Here is a 16,050-nt window from a genome sequence, read left to right as displayed (position 1 = left end):
CAGAAGGGCAGCGTTCCAAACCGCTCACTATTTCCTAGACATGCGCACTGCATAGGGTGTATAAAAATAACTTCTCCACTCTTTCTAGTGCCCTATATGTGTGATAAGGCGCGAATTAGGATTCGGCTACAAAATGGCTGAAACGCAAGAACGTGTGAGCCGTGTGGCTCCAAAAAGTGTGAATAAACAATGATGGTCAAGTTTATAAACATTTGTTGGGACGTACGTTTATGCGAAATCACTAAGTTAAATTTAGCACGCTGCCCGGTATGCTACTATTGATGGTTATTGTTTAATAGTTAGGTTTCAGTTCAGTTAGCTAGTTTGCTAGCTTTGTTAGCGACGTCACGTTGGAGTTGAATTCAAACTGGTTAGTTGTTATGCTAGTAAACAAAATGGACTGGTCAGTTTTTAAACAGATGTATACAGGTGTTAGAGTCCAGTGTTTAAGGTTTTAAGGGTTTGAGCTAGTTGTTAAAATGTTTGTCAGGTTTGTGAAACTTGTCTCTATGACAAAGCAAACTGAACCTTTGAGCACATAGCTGAAGGAGCACAGGGTGCCAGAGTTTTATATAAGAAAATACAGTGTGTGTGTGTGGAGATAGTGAGAAGGTATTTGGTGTAGAAGAACTCAGTAGAGGTGGTGAGATAAGTGTGCCAAGCGTGTCCTCTCATTTCTCCCCTCCTTGTTTTAGGTGTGAGAGATCTCAGTGTTGAAGATGACGTCCATCATCAAGTTGACTGCTGTGTCTGGGGTGCAGGAGGAGTCTGCTCTGTGTTACCTGTTACAGGTGGATGAGTTCCGCTTCCTGCTGGACTGTGGCTGGGACGAGAGCTTCTCCATGGACATCATAGATGCTATGAAAAGGTACTTAAGTCAACTTTATTGTCAAATATGCTATAGACCCCTTCGCATGTTTGTAAACAAACTGACCGTTGCCAGGATGCGCGCGCAGCCTGGACCCAGAAACAATGGCGCTGCCCATGGACCGGCATTATGAGCTGTCAGTCTGTGAAGATTCTCAATCGTCCAGGTCATAGTAAACTGTGGGTGGTAGAAATGGGCAACTGGACTTGCTTGAAAATTCTTGAAAACGTTTCACCTCTCATCCAAAAGGCTTCCTCAGTTCTGTCTGACTAATGCCGCTTTTCCACTACAAACGCGGCTGAGCCGTGCCGTGCTGTGCTGAGTCGGGCTGAGCGGGGCTGTTGGAGTTGCATTTCGACTACAACCGCGCTGAACCGTGTTGGCTGGAAGTGGGTGGACACATTGGGTGGAGTTAGCGAAAGTGGGTGGACGTCAGGTGATGTCGTTAAGCAGCGCAAACAGTGACATCAGTGAGCTTTTAAGCGGTAGTCTCACGACCCGGATAGTAAACAATAAACATGGAGGACATGGAGTCGTTAGTGTTGCTGGTCTTGGTGCTGTGGCTTGTTGTCACCGACAACGCCAACAGATACTGGCAAGAGCGTATAGATGAGGCGAGGCGCATAAAGGCTGCAGAAATTCTCGTAATTCGTAATTCTTCTTCTTCCGGGTTTGCGGTGTTTACAGATCCCAGCGCGCTCGCGGGGCGTGTGTGGGCATGTGAGGACACTCCTCCTCACCAATCAGTGCACAGGGGAGTGTCTGCTCACGCCCCTAGCCTCACTCGGCTCGCTTCGGCTCGCTTCAGCCCCACTCCAAAACGGTGCGAGTTTTAGGGGCTAAGCAGGGCTGAAGCGAGCTGAGTCGTGCTGGTTTTTGGTAGTCGAAACGCGAGCCGTGTCGGGCTGAAGTGAGCTGAAGTGAGCTGAAAAAGGGTAGTGGAAAAGGGCCATAATAGGGAGTATCAGAATTTCGGGGACTCACAGGAGGACAGAGAGAGTCAGATTGCCATTGATCACCCTAACGGGCAATCCTTTGATCACCCTAATGACTCGCCGTTCACACCCAGCCTCCAGCAACCCACACCAACATGATGCCTCAATGACACCTTAGATGAGCTGGTCATCAGAATTCTGATTCTGATTCTGAGCCAGGAGAGGATAAATATCTGATACTCCCTATTAGTCAGACAGAACTGAGGAAGCCTTTTGGACGAGAGGTGAAACGTTTTCAAGAATTTTCAAGCAAGTCCAGTTGCCCATTTCTACCACCCACAGTTTATGAGCTGTCAGATTATGCCAAACAATTGTCGTTACAAGATTGAGAATGCTACATAAATAAGTTAACTCTAACAAGTGGACATCGCCTACCGGATCCGTATTTAATTAAAGAGTGGACGGACGATGTTAGTCAGTTCCCTGGTATACAATGGCCAGATATATACTCGTACCGGACCAGACTTCAGTGTACACCGACGAAAAACTTCGTGCCTACAAGTCTTTAGACGCATAGGATTATGTTATGTGCGGGCATGTACAACTTGATTAACAATGGGACATTCATATTCATTTTGTTTTAATCAAATTATGCCAGTGATGTGATGGCAATGTGGCTTTAGCTACAACAGCAAATACCAACACTAAACAGCAATTTGCAGGAGGTAATGGCATGAAAGGAATGATAGTGTAAAGAATGCAGCTAAGAGAAATCAGAGCTGCGTAAAAAGCGAGAGGCAGAGAGCAGAAATGAAACTGAACGGGGTGGGAGCTAGGTTAGAGCAGTCAACGTAAGTTGGCATTTAGAGTGAGGGCACACAATTTTACCTTTCCATCCTTGCTTTAAAATTATGATTTTCGGCATACGCAAATGTGGCAGATCACAGAATCCAGGGACACATGTCGGCCCGGGGGCATTTTGAGTTATTGACAGATTCAGAAAGTACAGTTTCTAAGCTTTCCAATGATGCCTTCCATGTGGAGATCTGACAATATTTGAAGAATGTGTGGCCTTTTGAAAGTGTATACCTCTTAAAACAGAAAAGGGAGAAAATCGCCCTCAAAGTTTTCCATCTCAGCTACTCTGGGTGCAGGTCGGGCACATAATGGTGCTCATTTGCATGACATTAAGGAAAGCCCTACCCCCTACGAGCTAGCACGATACTACTTTCATGTAAACAAAGATCACCACGTCAATTTTCCTTCCATGCAAAGTATGCCCAACACATGTAGTGGAAATTCATTATGTCTGATAATTATAACTATTCTTTTAAGTTCGTTTCTTAAGACACGTATTTTTAAGTATGTTACCTCGCTTGTTGACAGTTTCGGCGAACACTTCCGCCTTCTTCAAAACAGTCACCAGATGTCGAGTGGTGACGTGCCTTATCAGCTGATGTTACTCTATGGAGGCGTGAACGTCCCGCCCAATTTGACAGGTAGTCCACGCCTCCTGCTGTCAGGTCGCTGCCCCAGGACTGCGCTCCAGGTGTGTGACAGCGCGTACGCTCCCTCATCCCGGTTCATGGTCCTCTGCGCCCGCTTACGTATCTCCACTGCCTCCAAAATCCAACGCTGATATCTATTCTCTTCAGCGCGAATGACTCTGGCCTCTTCCCAATTCATAATATGATTTTGTCGTTTGCAGTGGTCTGAAATGGCTGATTTTAAGTTTTCTTGGCTTGCTTTTTCTTTTTTGGATCTTGTGAGTCTTTTTGTTGTTTCTTTTTCACATTCTAATTGGTGTTCTTTCCTGCGAGTGTGGAAGCATCTGCCCATTTCACCAATATAGACTTTATTGCATGAGTGGCAAGGGATTTCATATATGATATTGCATTTATTGTCCAGTTGTATTTTATCTTTGGGGTGAACTAGCAGCTGTCGGAGGTTCTTGTATGGTTTGACCGGGGTGTTTTGAAGAAGGCGGAAGTGTTCGCCGAAACTGTCAACAAGCGAGGTAACATACTTAAAAATACATGTCTTAAGAAACGAACTTAAAAGAATATGCCCAACACAATTATGAAGTACAAAAATAAGTCCTAAAGTATACTTTAACGTTTTATGGTTGAAAAATTACTCACACTGTAAGAAAGAAAGATAGCACGATGATGACACAACTAACACAACACTAGTTTCATGTAAAGCCTCGGTCACAACCAGCCGTACGTGCTCCTATGGCCGGTCTACATGCAAAAAATGCAAGAAACGCACGGAGGGCGCGCATGAAACGCACGAGAGCGCGCGTGTGACGTGCTGATTTTCGAACCGCAGACCGGCCGCAGAGGTTCGTTGTCATGTCAAACAAACTCTACGGGTGCTTACGTTTTTTTCAGGTTGCAAGACAAACTTACGGCCAACACATGTCTTTCTCCGTGAACAAAAAAAAAAAACGCAGCGATTTGGGAAACACCAAAAATCACACGGCCAAAAAATCGTACGTCCAGTTGTGACCTAGGCTTAACCAAACCACAACACTCTCCGTTACATGCAAAAATAACCACACAGCCTTAGATTAATAAACTCACCCCATCAGAAAGAGAAACGGCGCCTTGCACACACCAATGCCTCCCAGCCTGCCCGAGCGCGCTAGCTCAGTAAACTAGTAAATACAGTAAAGGAAAAACTTGAGACTGAAAGGTTTTAACAGTCATCCAAATGACTGAACGTAAACATTGCTACAGTAACATACTAGCTACTGTTGTTGACATTAGCTAGTGCTAACAGCTAGCTGCTAGTGCACTGCTACAACTACACCGACCCTAATAATACAGTTCTTGGTCATTGCCTGGTAACAGCAAATTTATAACGGGCCATGTCTCAACAGACTAAGAAGTTATTTCAGTGACATTTAATAACATTTTGTTTATCCTGAGGACCGAAAGTAAATGAAAATGTGAACAAACCTTAGCTGTAATAAGATGGTGACCACCGGCTCCAGGGACGACCCGCTGATGTAGGCATGTTACCCAGCCTGGTTTTTAACGACATAGGTATACAGATCATGCGGGCCGAAGTCAGGTAAAGACGAGGGCTTCGTGTACTTCTGTACGTCAGTGAGCAATCCTGGTGGAAGCAGGTAAACGTCGTTCTCTAAGCCTGCTAACCTCAATTTTTGCAAATACCTCTCCCTCTGCTCGCCCTGTAAATGCCCTACGTCGCTGGATAGCGAAGGTGTTTTCTGCATCTCGCTCCTTTTTCTTTTATGTTTTTTCCCTGGTATTTCCCACACGCCTGACTGCAGGTCAGGAAGATCACCCGCGCTGCAAAGCCAGAGAAAGATAGCCTGGTAACGTGTACGGATCACGTACACCAGCATCATTGATTTTCTGGTGATATCGCTTCTTACTCGCGTCATCTAGGCCGGATAAAATACTCGACAATGAGACTTCGTCATGATCAACAGTGTATCGCTACCGGTAGTCGCCATATTTGTGACCGTCAAAATGGCGCCGTCTACTTGTTGACATGGCAACGGTCACGTGGGTCGAAAACCTCTATAGGTCAACTGGCTATGCTAAACTTGCCCTAGCTAACACCTAGTGAGTGTGTTAAAGTGTGTGTGTGCATGGTGTCCTGTGATGGACTGGAGTCCATTCAGGGTTTAATCCCGTGTATTCCTTCAATATGCTCCGGATCCATTGCGACCTTGACCAGGATAAAGCTGTTCGTGCAATGAATGAGTGAATATATTCTAATATTTGTGATGTATTTAGAAATTCTGGTGCTATTTGGCGCTGTATTTCCATTATTTGTTTAATAGTTGAAAATGGTTGAAAACCTTCAGTGGCAAAGGTATAGCAGTCAGGCTTCGCTGTTCGCCCCGAAAAGCAAAAGAGCAAGAGCTTCTTTTCTCACTCACCATTTTCCAGTTATATTAATGAGAAATCCAGCTTAAAAGTAGTAGAGAGAGCAAAGTTGGACTCAAATTTCTAGAATGCCGCGCAGCTATACGACGCACTGTGTTACTGTTATGGCAGAGACTCGGCTCAGCGAGTTAGTGATCAAGATATTGAGCACGATGGCACTGATGGTGGTCTTGGCATGAAAGTTGAAGCTTTGGAATCTGATCTGTTTGAGCAGAGTGTATAGATGAGGAGGTGAGCGCGCTGGACAGACTAATGGTCTAAAGTGCTGCTGCATCGCTCTCTTTAGGTAAAGATAAAGCAATGGCTAATGCTTACATCAAAAGTGCAAAATCTGAACATGGAAAGATCATTTTTAAACTCTGTGTTTGAGTGGGGGGGGGGACACGGACACGCTCATGACACCGTCTCCGTAACCACTCAGTCGTTCACTACTCACTATATAGGGAATTATTATATAGAGGACTATATAGTGAGCTCACCGATAAAACGAAAAAACCGCTTTCGGACATTACTCCGTCGCACTGTTATTTACGTAATTACGGTCGCGTAATTAAAACGTGCCAGATCAGTCAGGTGGGTTTTCAAAATAATAAATACATGCATGTGATAAATCCATATTATACCGAGCGTATTTCCCGCATTAATAAATACAGCGTACTTTGTGTCCGCTGCATCTTTCAGTTCTTTTAAATCACGGCTGAATCCTTTCTTCTTTGACGCAAATTTGAGGCTTTTGATTCGATTTCTTTCAGTGCGACCGCAATGCCTGATGGGATACATTTCTTGGTTCGTGACCATCGGTTGTACACTACTTTTCGTGATGCATTGTGGGATACTTTGAGTGCACTACATAGGATGTAATAATTCTCACTGTACATTTGGACAGCACTACAAAATGGCGTCCTTGCTATTTAGTGAGTGGGGAGCGATTTTGGACACAAGGCCGTGTGTTTTGTGACAAGCTAGCTGGCTAGCATTATTACTCCGGCGTTTATGATGTATTTACTGCCCCAAAACAGTGAACTGGTATGGTTAGTGTTGCAGATTTAACCAACTAATATGTCTCTTCTGATTCATCTGAAGTAAATACTATTGTGAAGTGATCTTTTATTTACTGCTGACTAGGGGTCGACCGATAATCGGCCTGGCCGATATATCGGGCCGATATTCTGCATTTTTAGGGTTATCGGTATCGGCCATAATTTCCACCGATATGCCGATAACATGCCTTTTTGCAGCCATTTCGTTCCTAACGCGACTGTCACTGCACGTCCTTTCCTGCACTCGCCTCTCTGAGTTCAAGAACACGGTCCCGCCCACCACAACATCTGATTTGTTTGGCACAAGAGATATAGCCAATCGACACGTGTAGTTAAATGCTGTGAACTGTTTCAAGGCGGCCGTATGGGCACTCGGGCAGAAGCGGCACAAGGGATACAGCCAATCAACACGCGTAGCTAAACGCTGTGAACTGTTTCAAGGCGGCCGTACGGGCACTCGGGCAGAAGCAGATCCCACTTCAAGGTAAGGACACGCCGCTTTTGCCGCAATAAGTCACAAACACACAACATCATTATATGTTTACATTCTTCATCTACTACTCGTTAAAATTGTCCATTTGCATCTGTGTAGCCAGGCAAACTTAGCTTACGGAAGGAAGCACTTGAATTAGCCTACAACCAACTAGTCTCGCTGAAACTACATGTAATGCTTCCTTCACTACAATATAATCCTCCTAAATTGGGAATATTAGGCTTGGGCATTAAAAGCATTAGAATGTAGATGGTTACTTGTTAAGTTGTTACATAATAGGGAGTGATAGCCGACTTTGTTTGATTTTACTTTTTAAAAAATGCTGCAGGCAGCTCCCTACACTTGATTTGTTATTTAAAAACTACTTGAAGTTGGTAAGTCTTACTTAGTTCTTAGTGTAAAAGAATCCAGAGTGTATTTTCATTTATTTTCCACGGAAAATGGTGAGCTGTAATATAGTAGGGAGTGATTTTATTTTTTTATTGGTGAATATTTATTTTATTATTATTTTATTTCTCATTTTATTCTAATTAATGTTTGACTTTATTGTACAAATGCTGCTGGCATCTCCCTGCACAAAATTTCATGTTCAATTTTACAATTAAACATACATTTCATGGATATGAAGGTCTGTGTCAGTGTGTGCTATGTTTAATTTCATGTGAATTATAATGTTTACATTTATCGGTTGCACATATCGGTTATCAGCATCCCAATTCCATAATTATCGGTATCGGCCCTGAAAAAAACATATCGGTCGATCCCTACTGCTGACATGATGTTCTATGAATGAAGAGACCACAGACTTTGATTAGGAATTAGAGTTGAGGCGGTGCTTTCTTTGAAAATTCAGAGTTATGAGCTTTAGTTGAGTGCTGCATAAATCTCTACTGGTGCTATTCGAATGGCATTGTGGGTGATGAATGAAACCGTTAAGCAAAGTGAAAATGGATCAACGTGAATGAACATGAACAAGAAAGCCGTTTTCTGTCCTCAGAACATTGAGCACAAGAGAACAGCCTTTTTTTTTTTTTTTTTGGGCCCTTGTTTGTATTTTTACTCTGGTTGTGTGGTTGTTTCAGATACGTCCATCAGGTCGACGCAGTGCTTCTGTCCCACCCAGATCCACTTCATCTCGGCGCTTTTCCTTATGCTGTTGGCAAACTGGGTCTCAACTGTGCCATCTACGCCACCATCCCTGTGTATAAGATGGGTCAGATGTTCATGTACGACCTCTATCAGGTATGAACGTGGAGTCGCATGTGAGAAGGGTTTGGGTAGGAACAAAAAAAACACTTGAAAATGAAAATATAAAAATATAAAAACTCATTCAGTACTGTATATACACTACCGTTCAAAAGTTTGGGGTCACCCAGACAATTTTGTGTTTTCCATGAAAAGTCACACTTTTATTTCCCACCATAAGTTGTAAAATGAATAGAAAATATAGTCAAGACATTTTTCTGGCCATTTTGAGCATTTAATCGACCCCACAAATGTGATGCTCCAGAAACTCAATCTGCTCAAAGGAAGGTCAGTTTTATAGCTTCTCTAAAGAGCTCAACTGTTTTCAGCTGTGCTAACATGATTGTACAAGGGTTTTCTAATCATCCATTAGCCTTCTGAGGCAATGAGCAAACACATTGTACCATTAGAACACTGGAGTGAGAGTTGCTGGAAATGGGCCTCTATGGAGATCTTGCATGTGACGTCACAGCCGATCCAGATTGTAACAGACGCCATATTTCCGCCTTCTACTTCTACCTTTTCTTCTGGAAAACCCTACTATATACAATTCTACTACAACGGCTGCGGCTACAAGCTCTCCCTACCTGTGCACGTTTTTTGTGTGTATTTTTGCGTGTTGTTCGTCTGTACCGGACTTCAGTATCCACTACAACCGTATGGACTTACTGGACATTGGTTTCCAGCAGAAAATGATGGTTTGTAGCGATTTCCATCGCATGCACAGCATTCCGGATGAGATAGCGAGACCAGCGGGGTCTCCGTGGATTGTTATCGGGTCTGGCAGGCGAAGGAGGCGGCGGCGGGAGAGGAAGCAAAAGCGAGGCTGCAGGTAGAGCCGGCCTGTTGACTAAGCTCAGAAAACAGCCACTCAAATCTCCACTGCCAAGCCTCTACCTCTCCAACACCAGATCCATGGTAAACAAGACGGACGATTTGGAATTACAGCTGGAATTACCTTATTCTATTCTATAATCGGCTGGTCAGTGCTATACTACTGATATATCTAGTATCAGTACTAGTAATACTTAAGTGACTTACCCGTCCAATGAGGATAGTTATTTTCTTGTTTACAAGATGCCGTGGCTGACAAATCCTGAATTTCTGTAAAGATAACTGTCCAGAGATTTATAAGCACGCAGTGCTTCACCACTGAACAGCGAGGGAAAGTTAATGAGGTAATTATACACGTCTGGGTATTCCACCTCTGGCAGTTCAACATCCACTGACACGGTCATGAAAACTCCGTCCGGTAAGCCATAAGGGTCACTAATCTGTAGGTCGTTTATTTTAGACATATATCTAGTTATCTGTTCATTAGAAAAATGAGCCGTGTAGTCCGTCGGTTGAAATTGATCCATTCTGTACACGAGTGCAGCAGTATTCAGCTGTGTTTTTTACCGACGAGATGGCAGCTGTTAACTTTCCGGTCACATGACTGCAAGATCTCTATACACCTATGGAGATATTGCACCAAAAACCAGACATTTGCAGCTAGAATAGTCATTTACCACATTAGCAATGTATAGAGTGGATTTCTGATTAGTTTAAAGTGATCTTCATTGAAAAGAACAGTGCTTTTCTTTCAAAAATAAGGACATTTCAAAGTGACGCCAAACTTTTGAACGGTAGTGTACATACAGGACACTTTTTCGATGGAATAAAAAGGTGTTCTATTCCCTTCTAGTGGGTTTCGTTCATTTGGTTCGATAGCATGCAATATTGTTAGCATATCGCTTATCCTATGAGTATTACGTCACTCTACCCAATGGAGAATGAGCGTTGAATATGGTTTATGATATCGCATGGTCGTCAAGACATGTCACATGTCGGAGCTGATGCGAATATTCAATGAGAGAGTTTTATGTTGCGCAGAAGCATTTCTTTGTTCGCCAGGAAAGAGAAAGATGCATTGAACACCTGAAAGGCTACCAAAACTTGATTAGGTATTCTTCACGTCTATTTACAAGAGAAAAACATATCAACGGACATTGAAAAACTGGAACAATGTGTGTGTATGAATAATAATAATAATAATAATAATAATAATAATCTTGGCTGGCGTTTTTTTCGTGGTATAGATGACTTGATCAAAACGTGCTACGTCATGAGCGTCCGCCATGATGGTGGATATACAAAGCAGCTCAGATGGCAGCTGCTGAAAGCGTGTCTGTAAACAATGCTGTATTTTCTCAGTATTACCATGATTTGAACGATTGAGTGAAGATTCGATACAAAGAGAAGATATGTGGGGTTTTGACTCATGTTATTTAAAAAAAGGCAGACTTTTATGAAGATAAGACGCTTCTACTGACCACCGAGTACAAATACAGGTCATTTCATCCAATAGTTAAGACCAGAGCCTAATCTAGGGCGTGTAATACGCGATAATATGCGTTTTTTTATCTGTCTGTCGCACATCCACTTTTTGGGCACGAGTGTGATATCGCGTATCTATTCATTTTGTCGCGCATTTATAAGTAGAGAGCGTGCAGTCGCGTTTTACTGAATCTTGTGCGTATCAATTTGTCAGGACCAGCTAGCAAGCACTGCGGTAAATATACATGGATTAAAGTTTTCCGTCGTGTGACGGATTTCCGTCAGCTGAACTCTCCCAAGGCCAAATGTGAGGTCGGTGCTGATCCGAGGAGAATTAAAATGACGGGTGGCAGGGGCTTCAAAGTTTGGGAGAATAGCAGGGTACAAATAATTTACAGCAGGGTGCAAAATGGTAAAATGTCTGCCAGCGGCAGACATAATGCACGCAAAGCGTGCAGGGATGGATGGATATAAAATAAAATATGCAAGTACGAATTTTTCATGGGGCGGGATGGTTTGGAACAGGCCATCTAAAATTGGGATAACATTTACCCGGGACGGGTATTTGAGGCGGGTCGTCTAGCTTAAGCTTGATTAGCATTGTTACGCACGCCAGTGTTTCCCACAGAAATTTTGGAGACTATAGGGGCAAGCCATGGGGGAGGCGCGGGGGTTGTTTAAAATTGAGTGATATGTTAAATATTAAGTTATTACTGAAAAACTATTGATTAAAAAAACAGACACTGAGAAATGGTCCTATAAACAACTTTACCAATGTAAAAGATTACCAGGACTACAAAAATGCAGAAAAATAGGCTTTACTTATCCAAATGCTCCTGTTGGTTCAAAAGTTAAAGTGCAGAGAACCTCACAGCACAACATGAAGTTACCTTCAAATATAATATAAATGCCTCAGCTTTCATGTAAGAAAAAAAACTATTAATACTAGTACTGTGTGCAGGCAGTCTCTCCTGAAGACTAAATTAAACAATAATTATAAACTAATAAAATAAATGGCTCAGGCTTCATAGAAGAAAAAAACAATTTGAACAGAATCTCACAGTATGATGCTGAAGCTGCCTAAACAATGGAAAATAAAATACCATTTTGGCAAAAACGTTGGCATCCATTAATTTCTTGTATTAAGTAAAAAAAAATATGTTGCCAGATACTGCTGACGTTTTACAGCCCAAAATATGTTCAAAACCCGCCGAAATGCACTTAAAACCGCCCAATTTGGGAGGGAAACCCCCCAATCTGGCAACACAGGCGGCAGTAATGGCTGCACTCATGTCGAGGATGTAAACACAGTTGACGCGGCAACGGACATACATGACATAGTGGATGTAATTTACGTTCACAACTTTTTTGCTGTCAGAAATATTTAATATTAAATTTTGTGACAGCGGCACGGTGATGTAGTGGTTAGCGCTGTCGCCTCACAGCAAGAAGGTCCTGGGTTCGAGCCCCGGGGCCGGCGAGGGCCTTTCTGTGCGGAGTTTGCATGTTCTCCCCGTGTCCGCGTGGGTTTCCTCCGGGTGCTCCGGTTTCCCCCACAGTCCAAAGACATGCAGGTTAGGTTAACTGGTGACTCTAAATTGAGCGTAGGTGTGAATGTGAGTGTGAATGGTTGTCTGTGTCTATGTGTCAGCCCTGTGATGACCTGGTGACTTGTCCAGGGTGTACCCCGCCTTTCGCCCGTAGTCAGCTGGGATAGGCTCCAGCTTGCCTGCGACCCTGTAGAAGGATAAAGCGGCTAGAGATGACGAGATGAGAAATTTTGTGACTCGACTGACAATAGCCGGCGGCATAACAAGCCATAGCCGGCGATTTGCCGCCGGTGACCGGCTACTTTTGAGACCGCTGGGGTGGTTGGGTAGAGATTGGGTTATAACACTGATGTGTTGCAACACCATCAACTATCAGCAGGGTTTATTTAACTTTTTTGTTTTTGAGCTTTGTGTCGTTCATTTCCTATGTTTGATCATGTTTAAACGTTCGCTGTCTACGGTGCGGCATTAAAAAAACATGCGCTGTCAAAATTGGCAAAATACATTCCCATGTGCTTGGCGTGCTTGTGTCTGACCATTTCTGTTTTGTATTAAATTAAATCTTGCCAAAATGACTCAGTTCAAACCTGGACATATAGAAATAGAGCATGTTAAAAAAAAAATGAAAAAATAAACCCCGGAAAGCCCACTCCTCTGCTTCAGCCAGACTTGAAGACCCGACGGTGCAATGCTTGCAGACTGTCAGAAGTAATTAGACCTAAATTTATAGCTAACAAATCAGCAGACGCCCCAACAATTATTATTTTCGTTAGGCCAATGTGTAAGGTATGTTAGAACCGTGCCTTATAGCCTACGTTATAATCACAATTTAAAGGACGTTTGAGGAGTTGGAGGCTGCGAGCGCAATGATGTTCCGACATGCGTTAAACTTTATTCCCTGAAAATCATACACCAGCGTTCAATGCCCCAAACAGTCAAAATGTCTAGAAGACTACGGTTAAATAATAATCATAGCCTACTAAGTTAAATTACGTCAAAACATCTGTTTCTGGCCTATGAAATGATGGAGGAAAATGAGAACGAACGCAAAGTAGATAGCAGCCAACTTCACGCGATCTTTTAGGTAACTTAACACTCGTGTTGGCCACAATATTTCTCTTAATAAAATCCTGAATTGCTTTTGAAGTCGTATTCAACACAGTAAGGTCAAATTATAATTTTAATTTAAAGGACATGGGACATGGATTTTTTTCTGGGTATAATTATGTATAAAGGACATAAGAAATGCCATCTAAATCACTGCAGGGCGTCAAAAATGTGAAAATCATCACATTATTCAAGTTTTTTATACATCAGCGTAAAACAATGATTCGTTAATGAGCTAGGTGGTCACGTGACCCGTGACGTCACAAAACTTTTCAAGGAGCCAGCGCTTGGGTATCTAATGTAAACAGGTTACCGAAATGGACACCATCGACAGTGATATTCCCGATGTTTCACAGAGATGTGAAGTTAGACCCTATCAATTCGAACCGATAGCTGGAAATTCACATGAACATGGATCTTGTCTTTACTCTGACGGGTCAGATGATTCTGAGAGTGAGAGTTCATTCAGTCCCCATGAAACTGAAAGCGGTCGCTCGATAACACTTCCTGGTAAGTTAAAAACAATTCTGCTCAAAGGCTAATGATCTGTTGAAAGAAATATTATTTTTGTATCATACATTGAAAGTTCATCATAGATCTAGCTAAAGTCCGTTGCAAGCTAGTTTTTTTTTTGCTGATATTTTTCGAGATTGATTGAGATACAATGCTTCCAGAGTCCGAGATGAAAACATTCAAAATGGCGAAACAAGTCAGAATTATGATAGCCTATGTTACCCTCCCCAGGAGTGGTTGACCAACAAAGATCACTCCAAGAGCAAGGCGTGTACTAGTCGGCAAGGTCACAATGGACCCCAGGGTAACTTCTAAGCAACTGAAGGCCTCTCTCACATTGACTAATGTTAATGTTCATGAGTCCACCATCAGGAGAAGACTGAACAACAATGGTGTGCATGGTAGGGTTGCAAGGAGAAAGCCACTGCTCTCCAAAAAGAACATTGCTGCTCAACTGCAGTTTGCTAAAGATCACGTGGACAAGCCAGAAGGCTATTGGAGAAATGTTTTGTGGACGGATGAGACCAAAATAGAACATTTTGGCTTAAATGAAAAGTGTTATGTTTGGAGAAAGGAAAACACTGCATTCCAGCATAAGAACCTTATCCCATCTGTGAAACATGGTGGTGGTAGTATCATGGTTTGGGCATGTTTTGCTGCATCTGGGCTGGGATGGCTTGTCATCATTGATGGAACAATGAATTCTGAATTCTACCAGCGAATTCTAAAGGAAAATGTCAGGACATCTGTCCATGAACTGAATCTCAAGAGAAGGTGGGTCATGCAACAAGACGACGACCCGAAGCACACAAGTTGTTCTACCAAAGAATGGTTAAAGAAGAATAAAATGAATGTTTTGGAATGGCCAAGTCAAAGTCCTGGCCTTAATCCAATCGAAATGTTGTGGAAGAATAAAATCGAAATGTTGTGGAAGGACCTGAAGCGAGCAGTTCATGTGAGGAAACCCACCAGCATCCCAGAGTTGACGCTGTTCTGTACGGAGGAACGGGCTAAAATTCCTCCAAGCCGGTGTGCAGGACTGATCAACAGTTACCGCAAACGTTTAGTTGCAGTTATTGCTGCACAAGGGGGTCACACCAGATACTGAAAGCAAAGGTTCACATACTTTTGCCACTCACAGATATGTAATATTTTATCATTTTCCTCAATAAATAAATGACCAAGTATAATATTTTTGTCTCATTTGTTTAACTGTGTTCTCTTTATCTACTTTGAGGTCTTGTGTGAAAATCTGATGATGTTTTAGGTCATATTTATACAGAAATATAGAAAATTCTAAAGGGTTCACAAACTTTCAAGCACCACTGTAGTGCGTATGAAAAAGGCTTTGGACGAAATGTCTGAACTATTGGACAAAGTGTCCTGATCCCCTTGTCTCCTCTCCGTACTAAGCCTCAGAGTTTCCTCACCCTCTTTCCGAATCACAGATGTAATTCTAAAAAATCGGTCACGAGTACTGTTGTGACCACAACCGTATACATCACAAAGATATGGCGTAGCTAAAAGAACGCTTAAAGCAGTGGGAAAACAGAGAGAGTCGCGCATGCGTGACTGTTTTGTCTGGACTGTCGCTTGACCCCGCATTTGTATATCCACCAACATTGGCCGACATCCGGGTTTCTATTTTGCTTTGACGTCACTTGCAAGTCAAGGATATCAGATGCGTTCCATTCAGCTAGTGTGATACTGAACACGTCTTCAACTCGTTCAATACCACGCTAGCTGAATGGAATATCTGATATACCACTCGACGCCAGCCAATATTATTATTTTTTTTTAAATCACGATGAATTAAACAATCTAATGAGTGCACATAGACTGTATTGTTTCTGATGTAATGTCTGTTTCTCACAGTCTCGTCACAACACGGAGAACTTCAACTTGTTCACACTGGACGACGTGGACTCGGCTTTTGAAAAGATCCTGCAGTTGAAATACTCACAGATTGTGAATCTGAAAGGTAAACAGCATGTGCACTTTTGTGTTCATAGTAGTTATATCGAGGTGCGTAATTAGAATGGGGCTAGCTAAGG

The 16,050-nt window shown here is 42.6% G+C and overlaps 1 protein-coding gene across 4 annotated transcripts in view; it reads left to right on the top strand.

Annotated features, from left to right (window-relative positions):
• The first annotated feature begins 115 nt into the window (after positions 1-115).
• Positions 116-16,050, top strand: part of cpsf2 (cleavage and polyadenylation specific factor 2) — a 48,554-nt gene continuing 32,619 nt past the window's right edge. The window contains exons 1-4 of one of the 4 annotated variants that reach the window (XM_060917866.1): positions 116-178; positions 696-868; positions 8,345-8,504; positions 15,872-15,977. In XM_060917866.1, coding sequence (XP_060773849.1) covers positions 720-868; positions 8,345-8,504; positions 15,872-15,977 — 415 coding nt within the window. In that variant the 5' untranslated portion in view covers positions 116-178; positions 696-719. Of the gene's footprint in view, positions 268-294; positions 371-695; positions 869-8,344; positions 8,505-15,871; positions 15,978-16,050 lie in introns of those variants that run through there. The other 3 variants (XM_060917864.1, XM_060917865.1, XM_060917867.1) reach the window with 3 other exon arrangements.

This window comes from Neoarius graeffei, chromosome 3, assembly GCF_027579695.1.
Source record: "Neoarius graeffei isolate fNeoGra1 chromosome 3, fNeoGra1.pri, whole genome shotgun sequence".
NCBI lineage: Eukaryota > Metazoa > Chordata > Actinopteri > Siluriformes > Ariidae > Neoarius > Neoarius graeffei.
This window is presented reverse-complemented; position numbering and strand designations above follow the sequence as displayed.